Source organism: Salmo salar, chromosome 12 (genome assembly GCF_965601325.2).
Source record: "Salmo salar chromosome 12, fSalSal1, whole genome shotgun sequence".
Taxonomy (NCBI): Eukaryota; Metazoa; Chordata; class Actinopteri; order Salmoniformes; family Salmonidae; genus Salmo; species Salmo salar.
Genome location: NC_138302.1, coordinates 45,006,440 through 45,025,694, shown reverse-complemented (window position 1 = coordinate 45,025,694; position 19,255 = coordinate 45,006,440). Strand labels below are relative to the sequence as shown.

The following is a 19,255-nucleotide window of genomic DNA, read 5'->3' as shown; positions in this document are numbered from 1 at the left end:
AATTAGAGGTCGACCGATTATGATTTTTCAATGCCGATTCCAATACCGATTATTGGAGGGCCAAAAAAAAGCCAGTACCAATTTAAAAATCGCCCGATTTATTTATTCATTCATATATTTGTAATAATGAAAATTATAACAATACTGAATGAACACTTATTTTAACTTAATATAATACATAAATAAAAAATCTATTTACTCTCATAAATAAATTAAACATGTTCAATTTGGTTTAAACAATGCAAAAACAAAGTGTTAGAGAAGAAAGTAAAAGTGCAATATGAGCCATGTAAAAAAGCTAACGTTGAAGTTCCTTGCTCAGAACATGAGAGCATATGAAAGTTGGCGGTTCCTTTTAACATGAGTCTTCAATATTCCCAAGTAAGAAGTTTTAGGTTGTAGTTATTATAGGACTATTTCTCTCTCTATACGATTTGTATTTCATATACCTTTGACTATTGGATGTTCTTATAGGCACTTCAGTATTGCCAGTGTAACACTATAGCTTCCGTCCCTCTCCTCGCTCCTACCTGGGCTCGAACCAGGAACACATCGACAACAGCCACCCTCGAAGCAGCGTTACCCATGCAGAACAAGGGGAACAACTACTCCAAGTCTCAGAGCAAGTGACGTTTGAAATGCTATTAGCGCGCACCCCGCTAACTAGCTAGCCATTTCACAACGGTTACACCAGCCTAATCTCGGGAGTTGATAGGATTGAAGTCATAAACAGCGCAATGCTTGAAGCATTACGAAGAGCTGCTGGCAAAACACACGAAAGTGCTGTTTGAATGAATGCTTACAAGCCTGCTGGTGCCTACCACCGCTCAGTCAGACTGCTCTATCAAATCATAGACTTAATTATAATAAACACACAGAAATACGAGCCTTAGGTCATTAATATGGTCGAATCCGGAAACTATCATCTCGAAAACAAAACGTTTATTCTTTCAGTGAAATACAGAACCGTTCCGTATTTTATCTAACGGGTGGCATCCCTAAGTCTAAATATTCCTGTTACATTGCACAACCTTCAATGTTGTGTCATAATTACGTAAAATTCTGGCAAATTAGTTCGCAACGAGCCAGGCGGCCCAAACTGTTGCATATACGCCGACTCTGCGTGCAATGAACGCAACAGAAGTGAAACAATTTCACCTGGTTAATATTGCCTGCTAACCTGGATTTCTTTTAGCTAAATATGCAGGTTTAAAAATATATACACTTCTGTGTATTGATTTTAAGAAAGGCATTGATGTTTATGGTTAGGTAGAGTCGTGCAACGATTGTGCTTTTTTCACAAATGCGCTTTTGTTAAATCATCCCCCGTTTGGCGAAGTTGGCTGTCTTTGTTAGGAAGAAATAGTCTTCACACGGTTCGCAATGAGCCAGGCGGCCCAAACTGCTGCATATACCCTGACTTTGTTGCAAGAGGTGACACATTTTCCCTAGTCAAAAGAAATTCATGTTAGCAGGCAATATTAACTAAATATGCAGGTTTAAAAATATATACTTGTGTATTGATTTTAAGAAAGACATTGATGTTTAGGTACACGGAGTAACGACAGTCAGATTTCCAGAGCCTGCAAAGCCACGATTCAGCTTTTTGCCGCCTTCTGAGAGCCCATGGCAGCCGTAGGAAGTGTCACGTAACAGCAGAGATCCTTTGTTTTGGATAGAGATGGCAAAGAAGGCCAAGAAATGGTCAGACAGGGTACTTCCTGTACAGAATCTTCTCAGGTTTTGACCTGCCATTTGAGTTCTGTTATACTCACAGACACCATTCAAACAGTTTTAGAAACTTTGGAGTGTTTTCTATCCAAAGCCAATAATTATATGCATATTCTAGTTACTGGGCAGGAGTAGTAACCAGATTAAATCGGGTACGTTTTTTATCCAGCCGTGTCAATACTGCCCCCTAGCCCTAACAGGTTAACGTGCAACCTAATCCAGTGATTGTTTTATGCAGTTTGGGTAGACAATTATGCTATTGTTGTTATATTTTAATGTTAAAATAGGGCTCCAGAATTTTCAGTAAATTTTTTGGTCAAGAGATACATTTGCCTGCATCTTTATGTGCTGTAATACCATAGGGCTAATTTAACACCTAGGTAAGTGTAAACACAGTAGCTAGATAGCTAACTCTAAAGATAATAACCCCTGCTAGTAGCCATTGGAGTCGGATGATACCAGTATCGCGATACTCGTTAGTATCGTGGCAAGGAAACAAAACACAAAGTGGATTTAACTTCTTTAAGAAAACAGGCCGAATTTTGGAAACAAAACATCATGTCATCCAGAGTCACATTTATTTATTTTCATAGCAGACAATATTTGTCTGCTTTGTGTTCTCATTTTCGCCATGGAATAAATATTGAGATAGTGGTATCGTCACAGATTAATACAGGGCTAACAGCAAATGTAAGGAGTTCTGTATCTATAATTCTTAGAATAATTATGTTTTTTGTGAACGTTTATCGTGAGTAATTTAGTAAATTGTTAGCGAATTCCCCGGAAGTTTGTGGGGGCTATGCTAGTTCTGAACGTCACATGCTAATGTTAAAAGCTGTTTTTTGATATAAATATGAACTTGATTGAACAAAACATGCATGTATTGTATAACATAATGTCCTAGGTGTGTCATCTGATGAAGATCATCAAAGGTTAGTGCTGCATTTAGCTGTCTTCTGGGGTTTTGTGACATTATATGCTAGCTTGAAAAATGGGTGTCTGATTATTTCTGGCTGGGTACTCTGCTGACATAATCTAATGTTTTGCTTTCGTTGTAAAGCCTTTTTGAAATCGGACAGTGTGGTTAGATTAACGAGAGTCTTGTCTTTAAAATGCTGTAAAATAGTAATATGTTTGAGAAATTGAAGTAATAGCATTTCTAAAGGTATTTGAAAATTGCGCCACGGGATTCAACTGCCTGTTGCGTAGGTGGGACGAATTCGTCCCGCCTAGCCTAGAGAGGTTAATACACTCGTGTCCCCTGGGGACCGGATTGTACATAAAACATCCTCCTATCAGGCTGCAAAGGCTTCCTTCTTAAATCAATTTAAAGAGGGGCCAGATTTTTTTTTAAAAATATGCATACCGTCTTAATAAAACAATTTTCCACCACCATGATATGGGGTTAGCTACTTCTGGACGTTGTGTACAGCAGGGGTAAACAGACTGGTGGAACGTGATTGGCTGAACGCTGTACACAACACAGTAGCCACCCTAGCATGGTGGTGGAAATTGTGTTTTATTAAGGAAAGCCATTAAAGCTAGGAGTTTTGCCTACCTGACACTGTGTCTGCCTACCTGACACTGTACCCGTTTAGCTGGGGCCTGCTACTTTGTCAAGCAAGCCACTCTCTTCTTTACACCCCAAAAAAGTGCTTGGGTAGAAAAGTGTCTTGATTGTATAACATTTTTAAAATCCAGTTGCGGATAAAACACAGCTATCCAATGCCTTTGCAGCCTGAATGGATTATGTTATGTACTCGCTGGTTGCGGGGGGTTAGCAGTGTATTGCTGGCTATGCTATTTGCTTTGCGACCAGATGATCAAATACCAGACAACGTATACTTTACTGAACCTTGGGGCTAGCAGACACTTTCATTACAGGAATCATGAGGATAATGTACTTTACTGTTTGACCAAATCGGCAGGTATCCTAGTGGTTAGAGCGTTGGGCCAGTAACCGAAAGGTTGCTGGATCGAATCTCCGAGCTGACAAGGTAAAAATCGAATATGTAATATGCGCAACTCTTTAATGCTCCCCAGAGGTTTGAGACACGCGTTTCAAACTGTGCATCTCAACAAAACAAAAAAAAAAAAAAACACTCGGGAGTTGTGGATACATCTTGTTGCTTGAAAGAAGAAATATACAAATGGAGTAAGATGATTCATTACGCAACTTTATCACCCTTGATACAGATATACACCTTGATGAGGAGACTATTTAGAGCATGCTGTCATTATTGGATCGCACAACAATAATATGGAACAATAACATTAAGGAAAAAGTTATTTATGGCCAGCCATAAGGAAAGGAATTGCAATATAAGAATGTTTAAGTAAGCTTGCTGTAGAATGGTGAAATGTCTTGAGGGTTTAAAAGGCCTTTGAGACAATTAAGACCTATGACTTCAACCCAAAGTAGATACATTTGTTGACACAAGGGCCCCTTTCTCTGATTGAGACATCCATGCTACATAATTTCCCATTCAACGCAGCACAATACAAATCAAGTTGAGCACTTCTGTGGTGTGCGTTTAACAAACGTTTTGCGGGGGTCACACTTCAAAAGCTCCATGTGGATCTCCAACTAAGCCTGTAAATGACACGTTAGGGATTTTAGGTATCCTGTGGTAAAGTGTTTCCTTTCAGTCTAGCCAAAGTGGATTTCCACATTGCCTTTTGTGCTGCGCTGTTCACAATTACAGGGGAAAGCCTCTGTCAGGGTACTGTGACTGTCTGAACAGGGGTTGTTTGTCGCCCACTACTGATTCCCTTGCTGACTTGCAGTCCAACCGGTAAAAAATAAGTTGTGGCAGCAAATAGCTGTGTTAATGAAGGCCCTGGGTAGAGTTGTCTCCCTCAAAGAACGGCACCGGGGTGAGAACACAGCTGTTGGCCCAGGGAGAAATAGAGAGGGCCATACCGCTAGCCAACAGAAAGCACTGCAATGAGATGTTCTCTCTGCATAAATGTTCTGCAGAACTGCCTGGATTCTCAAATGATTTCCATATTCTTATTTTTTACTGAGGACCACTTGTATTAAAATTGGAATACATCTTGATTCCAAGTAGTGCAGGGATGTCAAACTAATTTTGCCGTGGGGGCCACATTGTCTTCACCTAGGTGAGGGATGGGCAATTATGATGGAGGTGGGGGCCACAAGAAATCTGAACACATCATGAGGGGCCACAGTGGCAAGGTTCAGCATACCCACTAGGGCTGTCCCCCAATTTTTTTTATATTGGTAGGTAGACCGAGAGTCATCTGTTAAATATGTATTTTTCCAGATATAGACATATGTAGGCTAATGAGCTTGTCTGAGGCTTTAAGCACACTGTGATTAAATAATTAAACACACAGAAATGAGTCAAGAGGGAGCCAGAGATCAAGATAGCCTAACTAGAAGGAAAAAAACCTGTTCTTCCAAATATTCTTATTTTAGTTTTAAGTTGAATTGTACAGTATAAAACAATCAGAATGGAGAAAGAACCATTGAGATCACTTAGAATGTATGTGTTGCCACCCCAGGGTCACGCACTACTCATAAAAGAGCATTTAGAACTTTTATTATTCAAAAAACATAAAAATACTGTCATACCATAGTTTAGGCTCCGGATTTTTAGTTTAGGCAACTACATGATTCTCATTGTCCCTATACTCATCATGAGGTTGGTACAACCTAGCTTATGAATGAAAGTTTACAACGTAGGTGCACAGGTCGAGAGAAAATGTAGAAATCAAGGTAACAGTGACACATTCAATACTGCCACTCTTGCCTGCATCTAGCTGATCTAGGGTGTAATAATTAGTCCAACAGTTGCAAATGAGAATTTCTATTGGATAAATTCAGGTATGTTTATCCCCGTTTCGTTCAGTTTGCTTCCATTTAAGAACCGATTTAACAGAATCAGTGGAATGAATACACCCCTGATCACATGCAAATGCAGTTCACTTTCATAGCAGCCACATACAAACAGCATGATCATTTTTGCTCGTTGTATAATTCCAACTCGCATCCATGGACTCTCCTCCTCTCCCTCACCTTTTCCATTCGCTTGTGGACTTCAGTGCACAACACATCCGCTGTCTGTGACCAGGAGATAAAACCTTTTCAAGCCACACCATATCATAACCGCTACACACAGCTAATATAGTGATGACAATGTAGGCTAATGTCATAGTCAACATAGCTACTAGAACTAACGCATTAGTAAACACACTACAATCATGTAGTACAGGTGTACAATTAGCAAGACGTTTAGCAGTTACCAAAAGCTTACATTGACTTGCAAGAGTTCCAGTGTTGGATAGCCATAGCCAGCTAGCTAACATAGCATCCCTCTCTGTTTGAGCCAGGTGTTTGAGTAGGCTAAACTAGTTAGCTGCATTCGCTAGCTAAGTGAGAAAAAAAAATATATATAAATATATGTATCTAGCGCTCTCTCCCACTTTTCATTTTTAAATAAATACATTTGTTAAAACTGTTCAACTATTGTCTTTCTCTCTGAGTCAACTACTCACCATATTTTATGCACTGCAGTGCTAGCTAGCTGTAGCTTATGTTTTCAGTACTAAATTCATTCTCTGATCCTTTGATTGGGTGGACAACATGTCAGTTCATGTTGTAAGAGCTCTGATACGTTGGAGGACGTACTCCGGAAGTTGTCACAATTACTGTGTAAGTCTATGGAAGGGGGTGAAAACCATGACCGTCCTAGGTTTTGAATTGAAGTCAATGTACACAGAGGAGGACAGAAACAACATGGTGCTACCCTACAGAGTGCTGTTGAAGCTACTGTAGACCTTCATTGCAAACTGTGTTTTAATCAATTATTTGGTATAATTGTATCTAAAAAGGATAGCTTTTTTAATGATTCACTACTTTTATGAAATTCACTGAAGAGGATGGACCTCCCCTTCGTCCTCTAAGGAGCCTCCACTGACCTAAAGACCTGCATCACTATACTGAGAACTTTGCAGTTTCAAAAATACCTTATTTGGAGCCTTTGTTCATGTTTTTCAGGACCCACATACTGCACAACAAGGATGAGGAGGAAGCGATTTGCTTTTGGGGTAAGTTTATCAAAAACAACAGAAATCACAAAAAAAAAGGTGCATGGACCCTTCTATAAGATGCAATTTACATCAAGAATTTAGATTTGGTTGAAAAAATAAAATAAAAAGATCTTTTAAATAATTCAGCAATTCCTCAAAAGAATTGCACTGTTTTTATCAACAGCAGAGGACTGATAGATAACTGAGAACCGCAGCAAACATAAGGAGAGGAATTTTCTTTATTTGCGCCAACAAAGAATTGAAAAACTCAGGGGTGCAAACTGGTGAGGGCCCAAAAAGGTGACACTTTTTTTTTTGCACTGAAACATGCAACAAATCCCTGCTAGTGGGAAATGCAGGTTAACTAATTAAACAACAAAGAATATGCTCTACATGATCCATCTCTGTGTGTAAAATAAAGTGGTTAATGTGAACCTAACTCACAGCAAAAAAAAAATGTAAGTATTGAGAAAAAAAACAATACACTAATATTGCAGTTAGCCATGACAGCCTTTATAATAGAACAACTGTTCTATTATAAATGCTGTCTTAAAGTAGAAATAGATTGAAACAAACAGGCATTCTATTTTTGCTCTATTATAGTGGCCACTATAGTAGACATCGATCAAGTGCACAAGGCTACATGTGTGCAAAAATAAGGTTCACTGAGTAAAATAATTCCTCACTCACATACACACACGTTACTGTCAAGTTCAACACAACAGCAATATATTTGGGCTACACTGCATATTATTACATTGAACACTTTCTGCCTGTGGACATCTGTTCTACAATGTGCCAGCAGAGCCAGATACCCTTTGTTGGCATAATTGATCTCTTTCAGGTAGAGAGTACAACTGGCATACCCCTTTTTATCCACTGTATTGAAAAGTGAGAAAGAGGGAAAGTGGTGGTGTTCCTTTCACCTCTATAGCGGCATCCAACTTAAGCCAGGCCCAGCTCCAGCTACACTTGATCCCTGAATCCACTTGTTTAACAAACAACACTTCATTTTCACCTAATTCTCTCATTCTGAAAATGAACCACATACTGTAGAGGGAAAACATGAGTTCACAGATAGTAGTTAGTTCGTTAGCTAATTAGCATTTCACACAGATTGCCAGGGTCCAGTAAGCAACTAACGCATTATAATTTGAGTTACGGCAAGGAGTTGTATACCAATTAATACTCTAGCGAATTGGTAAGGTTACTAACGTTAGCTCATTAATGTTGTAGCTAACGTTAGCTGTCTGCCTTTATTAGCAAGCTTACTTTCACACCATAAACTCAATTATTTGATCAGTTAAGTTGGCTAATATTGCACAACATTTCTCTGGCTAGCTAAAGGAGAATTCAATCCAGCTTGCAAGATACTTAATGCTAACAATACTTGTTCCACCACACTTTCTCCCTCACATCAAACTTTACAAATGCCAGTTGTTTTTCGGTTCCAGCTCATGAAGTACGCTTCATCACCTTCTCACCCCCGTCTCTGTGGTCAGGCTTCTCACCTACCTCTTCGTTATCGTTCAGGGGACATGCTGCTGCAACTGGGAAACTGCCTTTCCACTCTCTGCGGTTTTTCCAGAGCACGCACTGATGCTGTAACTAGAAAATTCGTTGTCTCTTCAGTCGCGTGCTGCATTCTGTTATGTGAATGATTGGCTGAGCCTTGGATACAGCCAGTAGTGATCCAAAGCCCCCCCCCCCCCAAAAACAAACGTTCGCATCGGGTCTACACAAATCACGTAGGTCACCTATTTTGGATTCAAAACGGCAAATTTTGCCGAAAGATGACTAGTTTGCATCCCTGAAAACTAAAGCGTTAAGTTACTCGTTAACACAAAATTAACTGGGTACTCTAACACGTTACTTTGTAACCCCTTACTCCAATCACTGGTTACTAGTCTGTGCATAGTAGCCTAGGTTATATGCTGCCGTGTGTGCTCACGTGTGGAATTGCGGTTATTCTACAAAAAATATATACATTTTGAAATAGAATTCATCCGCTAATTTTTGAGAGTTGTTTGGCAAATGTAGGCGTTTTAGAAACCTTAGAATCTGCTCTTTCCGAAATCAAAACATCTGACCTGCATGAACCTCTGTAGGATGATTTGAAAAAGTTTTGGTAAGCGCTGTTCCCTCCTCTGTCAAATACACACCCTGCGCAGTCTCTTCATTCACAAGACAATTGATAATATTGTCACATTTAACTACTGTCAATTTAATCTTCTCTTCAGCCTTCATCTTTTATTATAGGCCTGTGTGAAATTAGTTTTGATATAGTTTAGGTGTAGTTTTAACCTGTTATGGCTAGGGGGCAGTATTTTCACAGACGGATAAAAAACGTACCCGATTTAATCTGATTAGTACTCCTGCCCAGAAACTAGAATATGCATATAATTATTAGCTTTGGATAGAAAACACTCCAAAGTTTCTAAAACTGTTTGAATGGTGTCTGTGAGTATAACAGAACTCATTTGGCAGGCCAAAACCTGAAGATTCTGTACAGGAAGTACCCTGTCTGACCATTTCTTGGCCTTATTGATTATCTCTATCAATTACAGGGGATCTCTGCTCTTACGTGACACTTTCTACGGCTCACATGGGCTCTCAGAAGGCGGCAAAATGCTGAATCGTGGCTTTGCAGGCTCTGGCTGAAACAAAGTAGCGCGTTTGGGTAGTGGCTGGTTACAGTACTGTGAGACTCAGGCTCGTGCCCGCGTCGCCCGAAAGCTTTCTTTTCCTTTGTCTGTTTAGCTAAACGGAGATTCCCGGTCGGAATATTATCGCTTTTTTACGCGAAAAATGGCATAAAAATGGATTTTAAACAGCGGTTGACATGCTTCGAAGTACGGTAATGGAATATTTAGAAATCTTTTGTCACGAATTGTGCCATGCTCGCGACCCTGATTTACCATTTCGGATAGTGTCTTGGAACGCACGAACAAAACGCCGCTATTTGGATATAACGATGGATTATTTTGGACCAAACCAACATTTGTTATTGAAGTAGCAGTCCTGGGAGTGCATTCTGACGAAGACAACAAAGGTAATCAAACTTTTGTAATAGTAAATCGGAGTTTGGTCAGGGCTAAACTTGGTCGGTGTCTAAATGGCTAGCCGTGATGGCTGGGCTATCTACTGAGAATATTGCAAAATGTGCTTTCACCGAAAAGCTATTTTAAAATCGGACATATCGAGTGCATAGAGGAGTTCTGTATCTATAATTCTTAAAATAATTGTTATGTTTTTTGTGAACGTTTATCGTGAGTAATTTAGTAAATTCACCGGATGTTTGCGGGGGGTATGCTAGTTCTGAACGTCACATGCTAATGTAAAAAAGCTGTTTTTTTTATATAAATATGAACTTGATTGAACAAAACATGCATGCATTGTATAACATAATGTCCTAGGGTTGTCATCTGATGAAGATCATCAAAGGTTAGTGCTGCATTTAGCTGTGGTTTTGTTTTTTGTGACATTATATGCTAGCTTGAAAAATGGGTGTCTGATTATTTCTGGCTGGGTACTCTGCTGACATAATGTAATGTTTTGCTTTCGCTGTAAAGCCTTTTTGAAATCGGACAGTGTGGTTAGATTAACGAGTCTTGTCTTTAAAATGCTGTAAAATAGTCATATGTTTGAAAAATTGAAGTTTTCGGATTTTAGAGGAATTTGTAATTCGCGCCACGCCCATCATTGGATATTGGAGCAGGTGTTCCGCTAGCGGAACGTCTAGATGTAAGAGGTTAATGGGCGATTGTCAGATGGCAGCCAACTATCGGGTGAAAGGAGTGCAGGGAGAAAAGAAATGTCATGTCCTCCTAACACTCTGTGATATCAAGATTCTAACAACGATAGTGTGCTGAATAGACTTATTTAGGATAAGTCAAGGACAGGGGGGACATGACTTTAAAAATGGCAGAGTAATTAAAAAATGTAATTCTAGTGTTAGACGCCTCACTTGGACACAAGGTAGGTTCGGAAGGACCTGACATAAAGTACCTGTTAGTAACTTCTAAATAGGGAATACATGGAAAACGGTTGTTAACCATAGCACTCATTCAGGCCTACAAACTCCCTGGCCTGGTAGGGTTGCACAATTCCTTCAGCCAGGATTTATGAAAAACCTGGGAACTTTGGTTAAGTTTACGTAATTTTGCTACCGTACTTCCTGGTGAGATCCACATATACGTACCTGAGACGTTGATTGAGGTGCCAGCGTCGATGACACCGCTGTTTGGCCGGACGCAGTACCGGCGCGGGGCTGTCGTCTTGACTTTGAAGCACACATTCCTGTCTGTGGGGTTGGCGAGCTTTAAGGTTGTGTTGACCACATCCGAGAAGGGACCTGTGGTGGGAGAAGAAGGTTCCAAAAAGTGGAAGGGTTAGAGAAGCTGGAGTCTCAATATTTTGTTTTCATCAAATATAAATAAATATTTTACAGAGGTAGGCTTATACACGGACAGAGAAAATATTGGAGACTATCTTAAAAAGTAGATTCAGTAATAGCATTTTACAATTTTAAAACAACACAATAGAAATCTGACAAGACTGCCACTACCGGATTTGACCAATGGGGGCATGCCTCATTCTTTGCTTTGAGACAGTGAGGGGCAATGAGGGGCACAAGGCTATCACATTCTATAACATCTGGATTCATGGGTGGTAACGATGACAGAAAAAGAAGAGTATGAAAGAGTATGAAATTGCCACAAGCAGACATGGGAAAGATGCAAACTGTAGAGAAAACATGATGAGCTAATCAAATGAACAGGGTTACTGAATCAGCACATCAAAAGGCATAAAAATGTGCTGGATCACCATTGAGGAAGGGGGGAGTTTGAAGAGAGAAATGGAAGTGCCAATACAAACATCATGCTTAAAGCGATGCACATTACGTAATGGTAGAGGAACACATCTTAAGGACATCATTTACATTTTAGTCACTTAGCAGACACTCTTATCCAGAGTGACTTACAGTAGTGAATGCATACATTTCATACATGTTTTCCCCCCGTACTGGTCCCCCGTGGGAATCGAACCCACAACCCTGGCGTTGCAAACACCATGCTCTACCAACTGAGCCACACGGGACAACAAGTCTGAATGCTAGGCTTTCAAAACAAAGGAATAGCAGGCCTACTTTTGAGCTATAATGGCCTACGCTTTTCACTGGGGACATCAATGAACTGTGTTAATGACCCACATCCCGACAATGATGTGGCAGTAGTCCTAATTATCATCAAATTATTATCTGGGGCTAGGCTTCTTCTAATTCTCTCTCTCTCTTTCTCTCTCTCAGAAGACCTGAGCCCTAGGACCATGCCTCAAAACTACCTGGCCTGATGACTTCTTGCTGTCCCCAGTCCACCTGGCCGTGCTGCTGCTCCAGTTTCAACTGTTCTGCCTGCGGCTATGGAACCCTGACCTGTTCACCGGACATGCTACCTGTCCCAGACCTGCTGTTTTCAACTCTCTAGAGACAGCAGGAGCAGTAGAGATACTCAATGATCGGCTATGAAAAGCCAACTGACATTTACTCCTGAGGTGCTGACCTGTTGCACCCTCGACAACCACTGCGATTATTATTATTTGACCCTGCTGGTCATCTGTGAACATCTTGGCCATGTGCTCTTATAATCTCCACCCGGCACAGCCAGAGGAGGACTGGCCACCCCTCATAGCCTGGTTCCTCTCTAGGTTTCTTCCTAGGTTCTGGCCTTTCTAGGGAGTTTTTCCCGAGCCACCGTGCTTCTACACCTGCATTGCTTGCTGTTTGGGGTTTTAGGCTGGGTTTCTGTACAGCACTTTGTGACATCAGCTGATGTAAGGGCTTTATAAATAAATGTGATTGATTCACACGTTTGATGTGTATGGATCCTGACACATTAGGCCAGATACGAACACCAAATTGCACCCCCAACCTTTTGTCATCGTCTGAATAATAATACAGTAACCTCACTCTACTAACCTCACTAAAATCAGTCAAGAACAACAATTCTTGCTACTGTCAAAAACCTTCAAAGAGAAAGCACAGATTGTGTCACATCAAAGACATCTCCCCTCAATTTTAATAAGTAGAGCAGCTGATGCTATTAAGGCCATGACTAGCCTAATTAGAAAGCATTTTTCATGCCAACCACATCTTTGGGTCCTTCGTCTAGTTCCATTAATTCCTCGGCGGTAGCGAACAATGAACAATCAATATCCAAGTCCTCTTAAAAAAAAAAGTCACAAAAAAAATCAACAAGAGTAATACAAGAACAGCTTTTTAACTTCAAGAAAGGATTAGCTATCAGTGGTATCATGACTAATGGCTCTCGTGCTACAGAACAATAAAACATGGACTTTTAACTGATAGCCTAGATAAACAAATAGCCTAGCCCTACTAGGTTCACCTCACAAAAAACAGTGGCATCTAAGAGAAGGCCTAGGATCTTGTAGAGAAATAACATCAGTGGCATCTTGAAAGAAGGCACTGGTGCCACATCGACAGAAATGTGGCCTTTTTAATTTATTAGGCCCATCAAAAAGAAAAGTTGCTTAAACCGTATAGTCTAAAACATGTAGCCTGGGCCCCTATCTTAAGAAAAGTCGGTTATGGAGGAGAATTAGCAAGGACGTAGCTGGTTGTAACGGTAACCCAACCAGATGCAGTTAAAAATAGATCAAATGAATTTGGTAAATTGTAACAGATTTATTTCATTTGGTCAAAACACTATGTGGAATACTTTGAATCGCTGAGGATTCCAACTACCTTCAATTTGTTTCTAATAATCTCTAATAGTCTACAAATAGCCTGGACAAGGTAGGCTAATGGCTGTCCATGAAGAACATGAGGACATTTGAGGCACCAGGGGCATAGGAAGGAACACTACCAGCCTCAAGCCACTACATCCAACCAGATCCTTTCTTTACTTAGCCATCTCTGTCAAATCCCTCTGCACAGACAGACTTCAAGTTCACACCAAACTTGATCAAGTACCTCACAGAGAACGCTAGTCTACAGGAATGCCAACACTAAGTCAAATCTGATTTCAAAATGATATTGCACCACCCGAGTTGTTTCACTGAAGAGTGACCTTCCATTGAAATTCCACATGTCTGTTGTGGAATTGCTCAATATCAAACTCATATCAATATCAAATATCACTTTTGTTTTACAACTCTGAATCATGGGCCTTTTCTACAATGATGGTTGCATTAAGTGGGTGAACTCACAAGCCAGACCACAAAATGATATCCTCAACAGAATGACTCCGGTCAGCTACACTTTTGTTTCTGTGAAACCGGTTTGATAGGAAGCAAAAGCCTTTGGAAAGCACTTGGCCACTTGACATTGAGCAACATACAGCTGTACAGGATTTAACTGCTCAACTGGATTTACAAACTAGCCTTAAACATTCCACAGGACCTCAAGAGATGATAAATTAATATCTGAGTCTGAAAGACTCCATTTCAGGCTACCAAAATAAAACACACCTGCCTTCTAGCTGGTATAGAGGAGGAAGGCCTTGCATTTGAGGGAAAGACGGATGCATTGTGAATGGAAATGTGGAAGTGAGCTGCCTCAGTCGGAATTAGCACATACACTAAGATTCTAGATAAAGTTTCACCCCACAAATGTCCACAGCAACTGACACTTCCCTTTGCACACTGAGCCAAGACAGAGGTGAAATTCAGACCCTCACAATTGGTGGAACATCGGTTTCAATTAAACAACTCACTCAGCTAACTCCTGTGTAGTTGATCTACAACTTCCTGAAAGTGCCTTGGGATACTTTCCAACTGGCAGAAAAAGTACACCAACAAAAATAGAGTTCTGAAGGACATATATTTGATGCTGTCATGTCGTCTGAAAAAACACACCTAAGGGAGAGCAAGACTGTTTGGTACCTTGAATGTGCAGTTCCAAATTGACATTTTTACAGATTAAGGAAATTTACACTACGGGGCAAATAATTTAGAACACCTACTCATTCAAGGGTTTTTCTTTATTTTTACTGTGCAGGGCAGGAAACTGTCTCGTGAGCGCTGAGCAGCAGCCAAACAGGGCAGTTTCTCTGGGTAACGTTACTCACATGCAGAGCAGGGGACAGACAAACGAGCAGCTAATGGAGGAAGTTATTTCTGCACGTAAAAATGAGCAAGGGACGGGAGTGATTTTTATCAGGATGGGACAGGAAAGTTCCAGGATTATAGAACGGTTGCGGGATCAGGATAGTACAGGAAAATTTGACAAGACGGGACAGGAATGGATTTTCACTCCCATGTCAACCTCCATCTCAGACTACCTCACCCCACTAGGCTATAAATAGAAAATCACTACTAGTAGGCCTAATCAAAAATGCATAAATGAAACGCTTAGTTCAGGTGTGTTGTAATGTTCTCGAAACATGGCCATAATTTCAAGGAAACATAGACAATAATTTCTTAGGCCCTGGGTTCCCAAACTTTTTCATGTAGAGGACCCCTAAATAACAAAAAGAACATCAGGCTTATAGGAGAGGCCTATGATTGTGAATTGCCTGACAGAAGTCTTGACTTTTTTGTGAATTAAATATTGGTATGAGTAAAATCAAAATTGTGTCACTTTGCCAAAGACCCTGAAACCCCCTTGCAGACCTCCAGGGGCCCCTGGACTCAAGTTTGGAATACTCCTGAACTGGCCTGTGTGGCTTGGTATTTCCTTGAGGTTAGGCTAGCCTACTTCTTGTCATTAGCAATTATCTTAGTTGGCTCAGCTTGCAATGAGCCAAGACAAATAAAGAGCCTACCCTCACAACAAGCAGAGCAGTTTAAGCAATGGATTATATTGGCTTGACATGTCTACCAAGGCCGTGGGGCATCTCAAAATGTCTGTAGAAAGACACTAATTCAACAGGCACAGATGAAAGGCTATTTATTATTTTGGATCTCAAAAATGACCTAGAATTAATTTCAGGAAACATACAGAAGCTCCTACTCAGTGGGTCAATAAATTCATATTTACCTGGACACATTGTAATTCTTAGGATGCTCAGTACAAACTGTCCATATGGCACCCTGAGCCATATTGTGATCCTTACCACACCTGGTCAAGAACAACACCTGGTCACCAATGAGAAAAACCTCCAGATATAAATGGTATTTCATGCCTAGTTCCATCTGAAAGCTGGCAAGCCATTAGAATGACAGCTAGCGAATTAACAAGTTAGCTACTCGCTAGCTAGGAAACAAACTACTGTTAGCGTGCTATCATTATGCTTGAAAGCAGGGACAATCAGCTGGCATTCATTGCTAGCTTGCTAACTCAAAGGGCTGTCTACACTGACATGTTGTCAGTCAAGCACGATAATAAAACGACTGACTGACCTACTGGAAACCTATTGCACAATGCACGTGAAACATAATGCCCCAACGTTAGCTAAGTAGTTAAAATACTAGGTCAACTAGACATTATTAATAGCGCCAAAGACATGTCAGGGCGCTGCAGTTAGAACGTTAGTTAGCTTTTTCCAGCAGGCCTGCCTGGTCAAGGTAACGTAAACTGGCTAAAACGTTAGGTAGCTAGCGAACGCAAGTCAATGTTCATTCGAAATTATTATCCTCCTTAACTCACTATTAAGATTGTACAAATGAAGGGTATGATGTGCCCCCTCCTCATTACGCTGGGCCTGTTACTACCTCCCCCCTCCCTTCAGAGTTGGGCCCTCCCCTCAGTCTCTTACCTCGGAATTTCAGTTCGTGCTGTGGCTCCAAGAGCAGGACCTGATCTTGCCTGGCCATGTCCCAGCGGTTCCAAAGGGATAGCTCAATGTAAATGGTTTCCGTAAATTACTCTGTTATGGTGATGTTAACTAGTGTTATGTTTAGAGTTAGTATTATGCTAATTGGTTATGACTATCTAGTCCCCCGGTCACCGCAATTAGACAGGGTGCTACTAGCGGCTGCTGTTGTTGTGATGATGATGATGATGATGATGATGATGCAGCAGGAAGGGAGTGAGAGAGGCTTCGTGCGACGTCACTGACCCTGCATAGCCACTCAATTGTAATGGCGTCTTTTTGTAGGCACTAACTCCATGGTTCGTTTGTCAAAGCCTATGGGAAAATGAATGGGTTTTGGGATAAACGCCAAAAATATGGTCTGTGGTAAACATAAGCTTAAGAGATCTAATACGTTTTGTTCTATGAGATAAACTTCATCAACTAATGTCACTTTTTTGTGAATTTTGAAGCATTTGTATAATCAAAATGATATATAGCTCGCAAACTTGTAGTCCTAAAAACGGAAATGATGTAAGGCTACCCTGGTTCGTTCAGCCATTCCTATGGGGAAAATGAATGGGGAAAGAATAGGGTTTCGGGATGAACGCCGAAAATAAGGTCTGAGGTTAACACAGGCTTAGGAGATCTTATATGTTTTGTTCTACGAGATAATATCAGTCTGTTAACATGACCTTTATGAATTATGAAGCCTTTATGTGCTTCTTTGGATTACATGAATGCTTAAAAATTCACAAAAATTGACATTAGCTGATGAAGATTGTCTCATAGAACAAAACCTATAAGATTTCCTAAGCCTGTGTTTACCACAGACCTTATTTTCTTAGTTTATCCAAAAACTCCATTCATTTCCACATAGGCTTTGTCCAACGAACCATGGCAGAGTTAGTGCCAACAAAAATACACCATTACTATTGCTCTCTGAGGAGTGAAGCAGGGATGCGAGGAGTACAGGCAAAGACAGTACAGTAGGTAAGTAGAGACAGTACACGTTTAGAAACTCTGTGGTACAAGCGAGAGGGAGTATTCTTCTCCTTCTTTAAATTGTATTGGCGGATCGCATCCAACTAAGAGTTGCATACGCCGCCACCTACTGTATTTATACATCTATACAAAAAGGGGAGGAAAAAAGGATGGGGATAAGGGAAGAAAAATATTCCTATTGAATAACCCTACACCCATTAAAAACCTCACCACTTTTCCACTACTTGGCCCTATCTGATCTTACACCAGGTCGGCAGCCTGGGAGGATGGGATACTATCGTTCAACCCACTCTTCTGCAGTAAAATCTCATACACCCAAGAACTTCTCTGCCGCTGCCACCACAAAATATATTTTCTGTGATTTACATTCCATTTCTGCGTTACAGTTGATAATGAACGCTAAGAACACAGCCTTACTGAAACACGTTATTCCTATCACTGTCTATTGGCCTTGGCCTACTCACAGGGAGCCTCTTAAGATCCATTTACATTTTACATTTAAGTCATTTAGCAGACGCTCTTATCCAGAGCGACTTACAAATTGGTGCATTCACCTTATGATATCCAGTGGAACAACCACTTTACAATAGTGCATCTAAGTCTTTTAAGGGGGGGGGGGGGGGGGGGGAACTGTGCTTCCTCAGAGGTAGGGGAGCCAGCAGGCCAGAGGTGGATGAACGCAGTGCCCTTGTTTGGGTGTAGGGCCTGATCAGAGCCTGAAGGTATGGAGGTGCCGTTCCATTCACAGCTCCGTAGGCAATCACCATGGTCTTGTAGCGGATGCGAGCTTCAACTGGAAGCCAATGGAGAGAGCGGAGGAGCGGGGTGACGTGAGAGAACTTGGGAAGGTTGAACACCAGACGGGCTGCGGCGTTCTGGATGAGTTGTAGGGGTTTAATGGCACAGGCAGGGAGCCCAGCCAACAGCGAGTTGCAGTAATCCAGACGGGAGATGACAAGTGCCTGGATTAGGACCTGCGCCGCTTCCTGTGTGAGGCAGGGTCGTACTCTGCGAATGTTGTAGAGCATGAACCTACAGGATCGGGTCACCGCCTTGATGTTAGTGGAGAACGACAGGGTGTTGTCCAGGATCATGCCAAGGTTCTTAGCACTCTGGGAGGAGGACACAAGGGAGTTGTCAACCGTGATGGCGAGATCATGGAACGGGCAGTCCTTCCCCGGGAGGAAGAGCAGCTCCCTTGTCCCAGATCCCTCGCCCTGGACCCATCTTCCTCTACTACTCTCTTCACTGCCTCAGCATACGATACCTTCTGTACTACTCTGATCCTGGCAACCGGCTGGAACTGCCTTTCTCTCACTGGACACTCCAGCACCATGGGTAACCCTACAGTTAACACATACAGCTTTTTCTTCTCACATATAGGAATCTCCCTTCTACACACTGATGCTTGTCACATATGGATATGTGCAGTGACAATGTGTTGTTTTTACAGGGTCAGCCATAGTAGTACGGCGCCCCTGGAGCAAATTAAGGTTACGTGACTTGCTCAAGGGCACGTCAACATTTTTCACCTTGTCGGCTGGGTATTCAAACCAGCAACCTTTCAGTTACTGGCCTAACATTCTAACCACTACCTGCCACGTTATGGCTTCATAAAATGAATCCCATACATCATACACTTCTAGTTATAACACAACCTACAATGTTTTAAATTTTGTTAATCCTGTACAGTTTATCAGACAAGTGTAAAT

General features: G+C 41.2%; 1 protein-coding gene across 2 annotated transcripts in view; it reads right to left on the bottom strand.

The window, feature by feature from the left end:
* The window catches only part of LOC106565072 (vesicle-associated membrane protein-associated protein B), a 43,155-nt gene extending 26,406 nt beyond the window's left edge, over positions 1–16,749 (bottom strand). Inside the window, exons 1-2 of one of the 2 annotated variants that reach the window (XM_014131701.3) lie at positions 16,503–16,749; positions 10,988–11,140 (exon numbers count right to left, since the gene is read on the bottom strand). In XM_014131701.3, coding sequence (XP_013987176.1) covers positions 10,988–11,140; positions 16,503–16,560 — 211 coding nt within the window. In that variant the 5' untranslated portion in view covers positions 16,561–16,749. Of the gene's footprint in view, positions 1–10,987; positions 11,141–15,784; positions 15,869–16,502 lie in introns of those variants that run through there. The other variant, XM_014131702.3, reaches the window with a different exon arrangement.
* Positions 16,750–19,255: the final 2,506 nt, after the last annotated feature.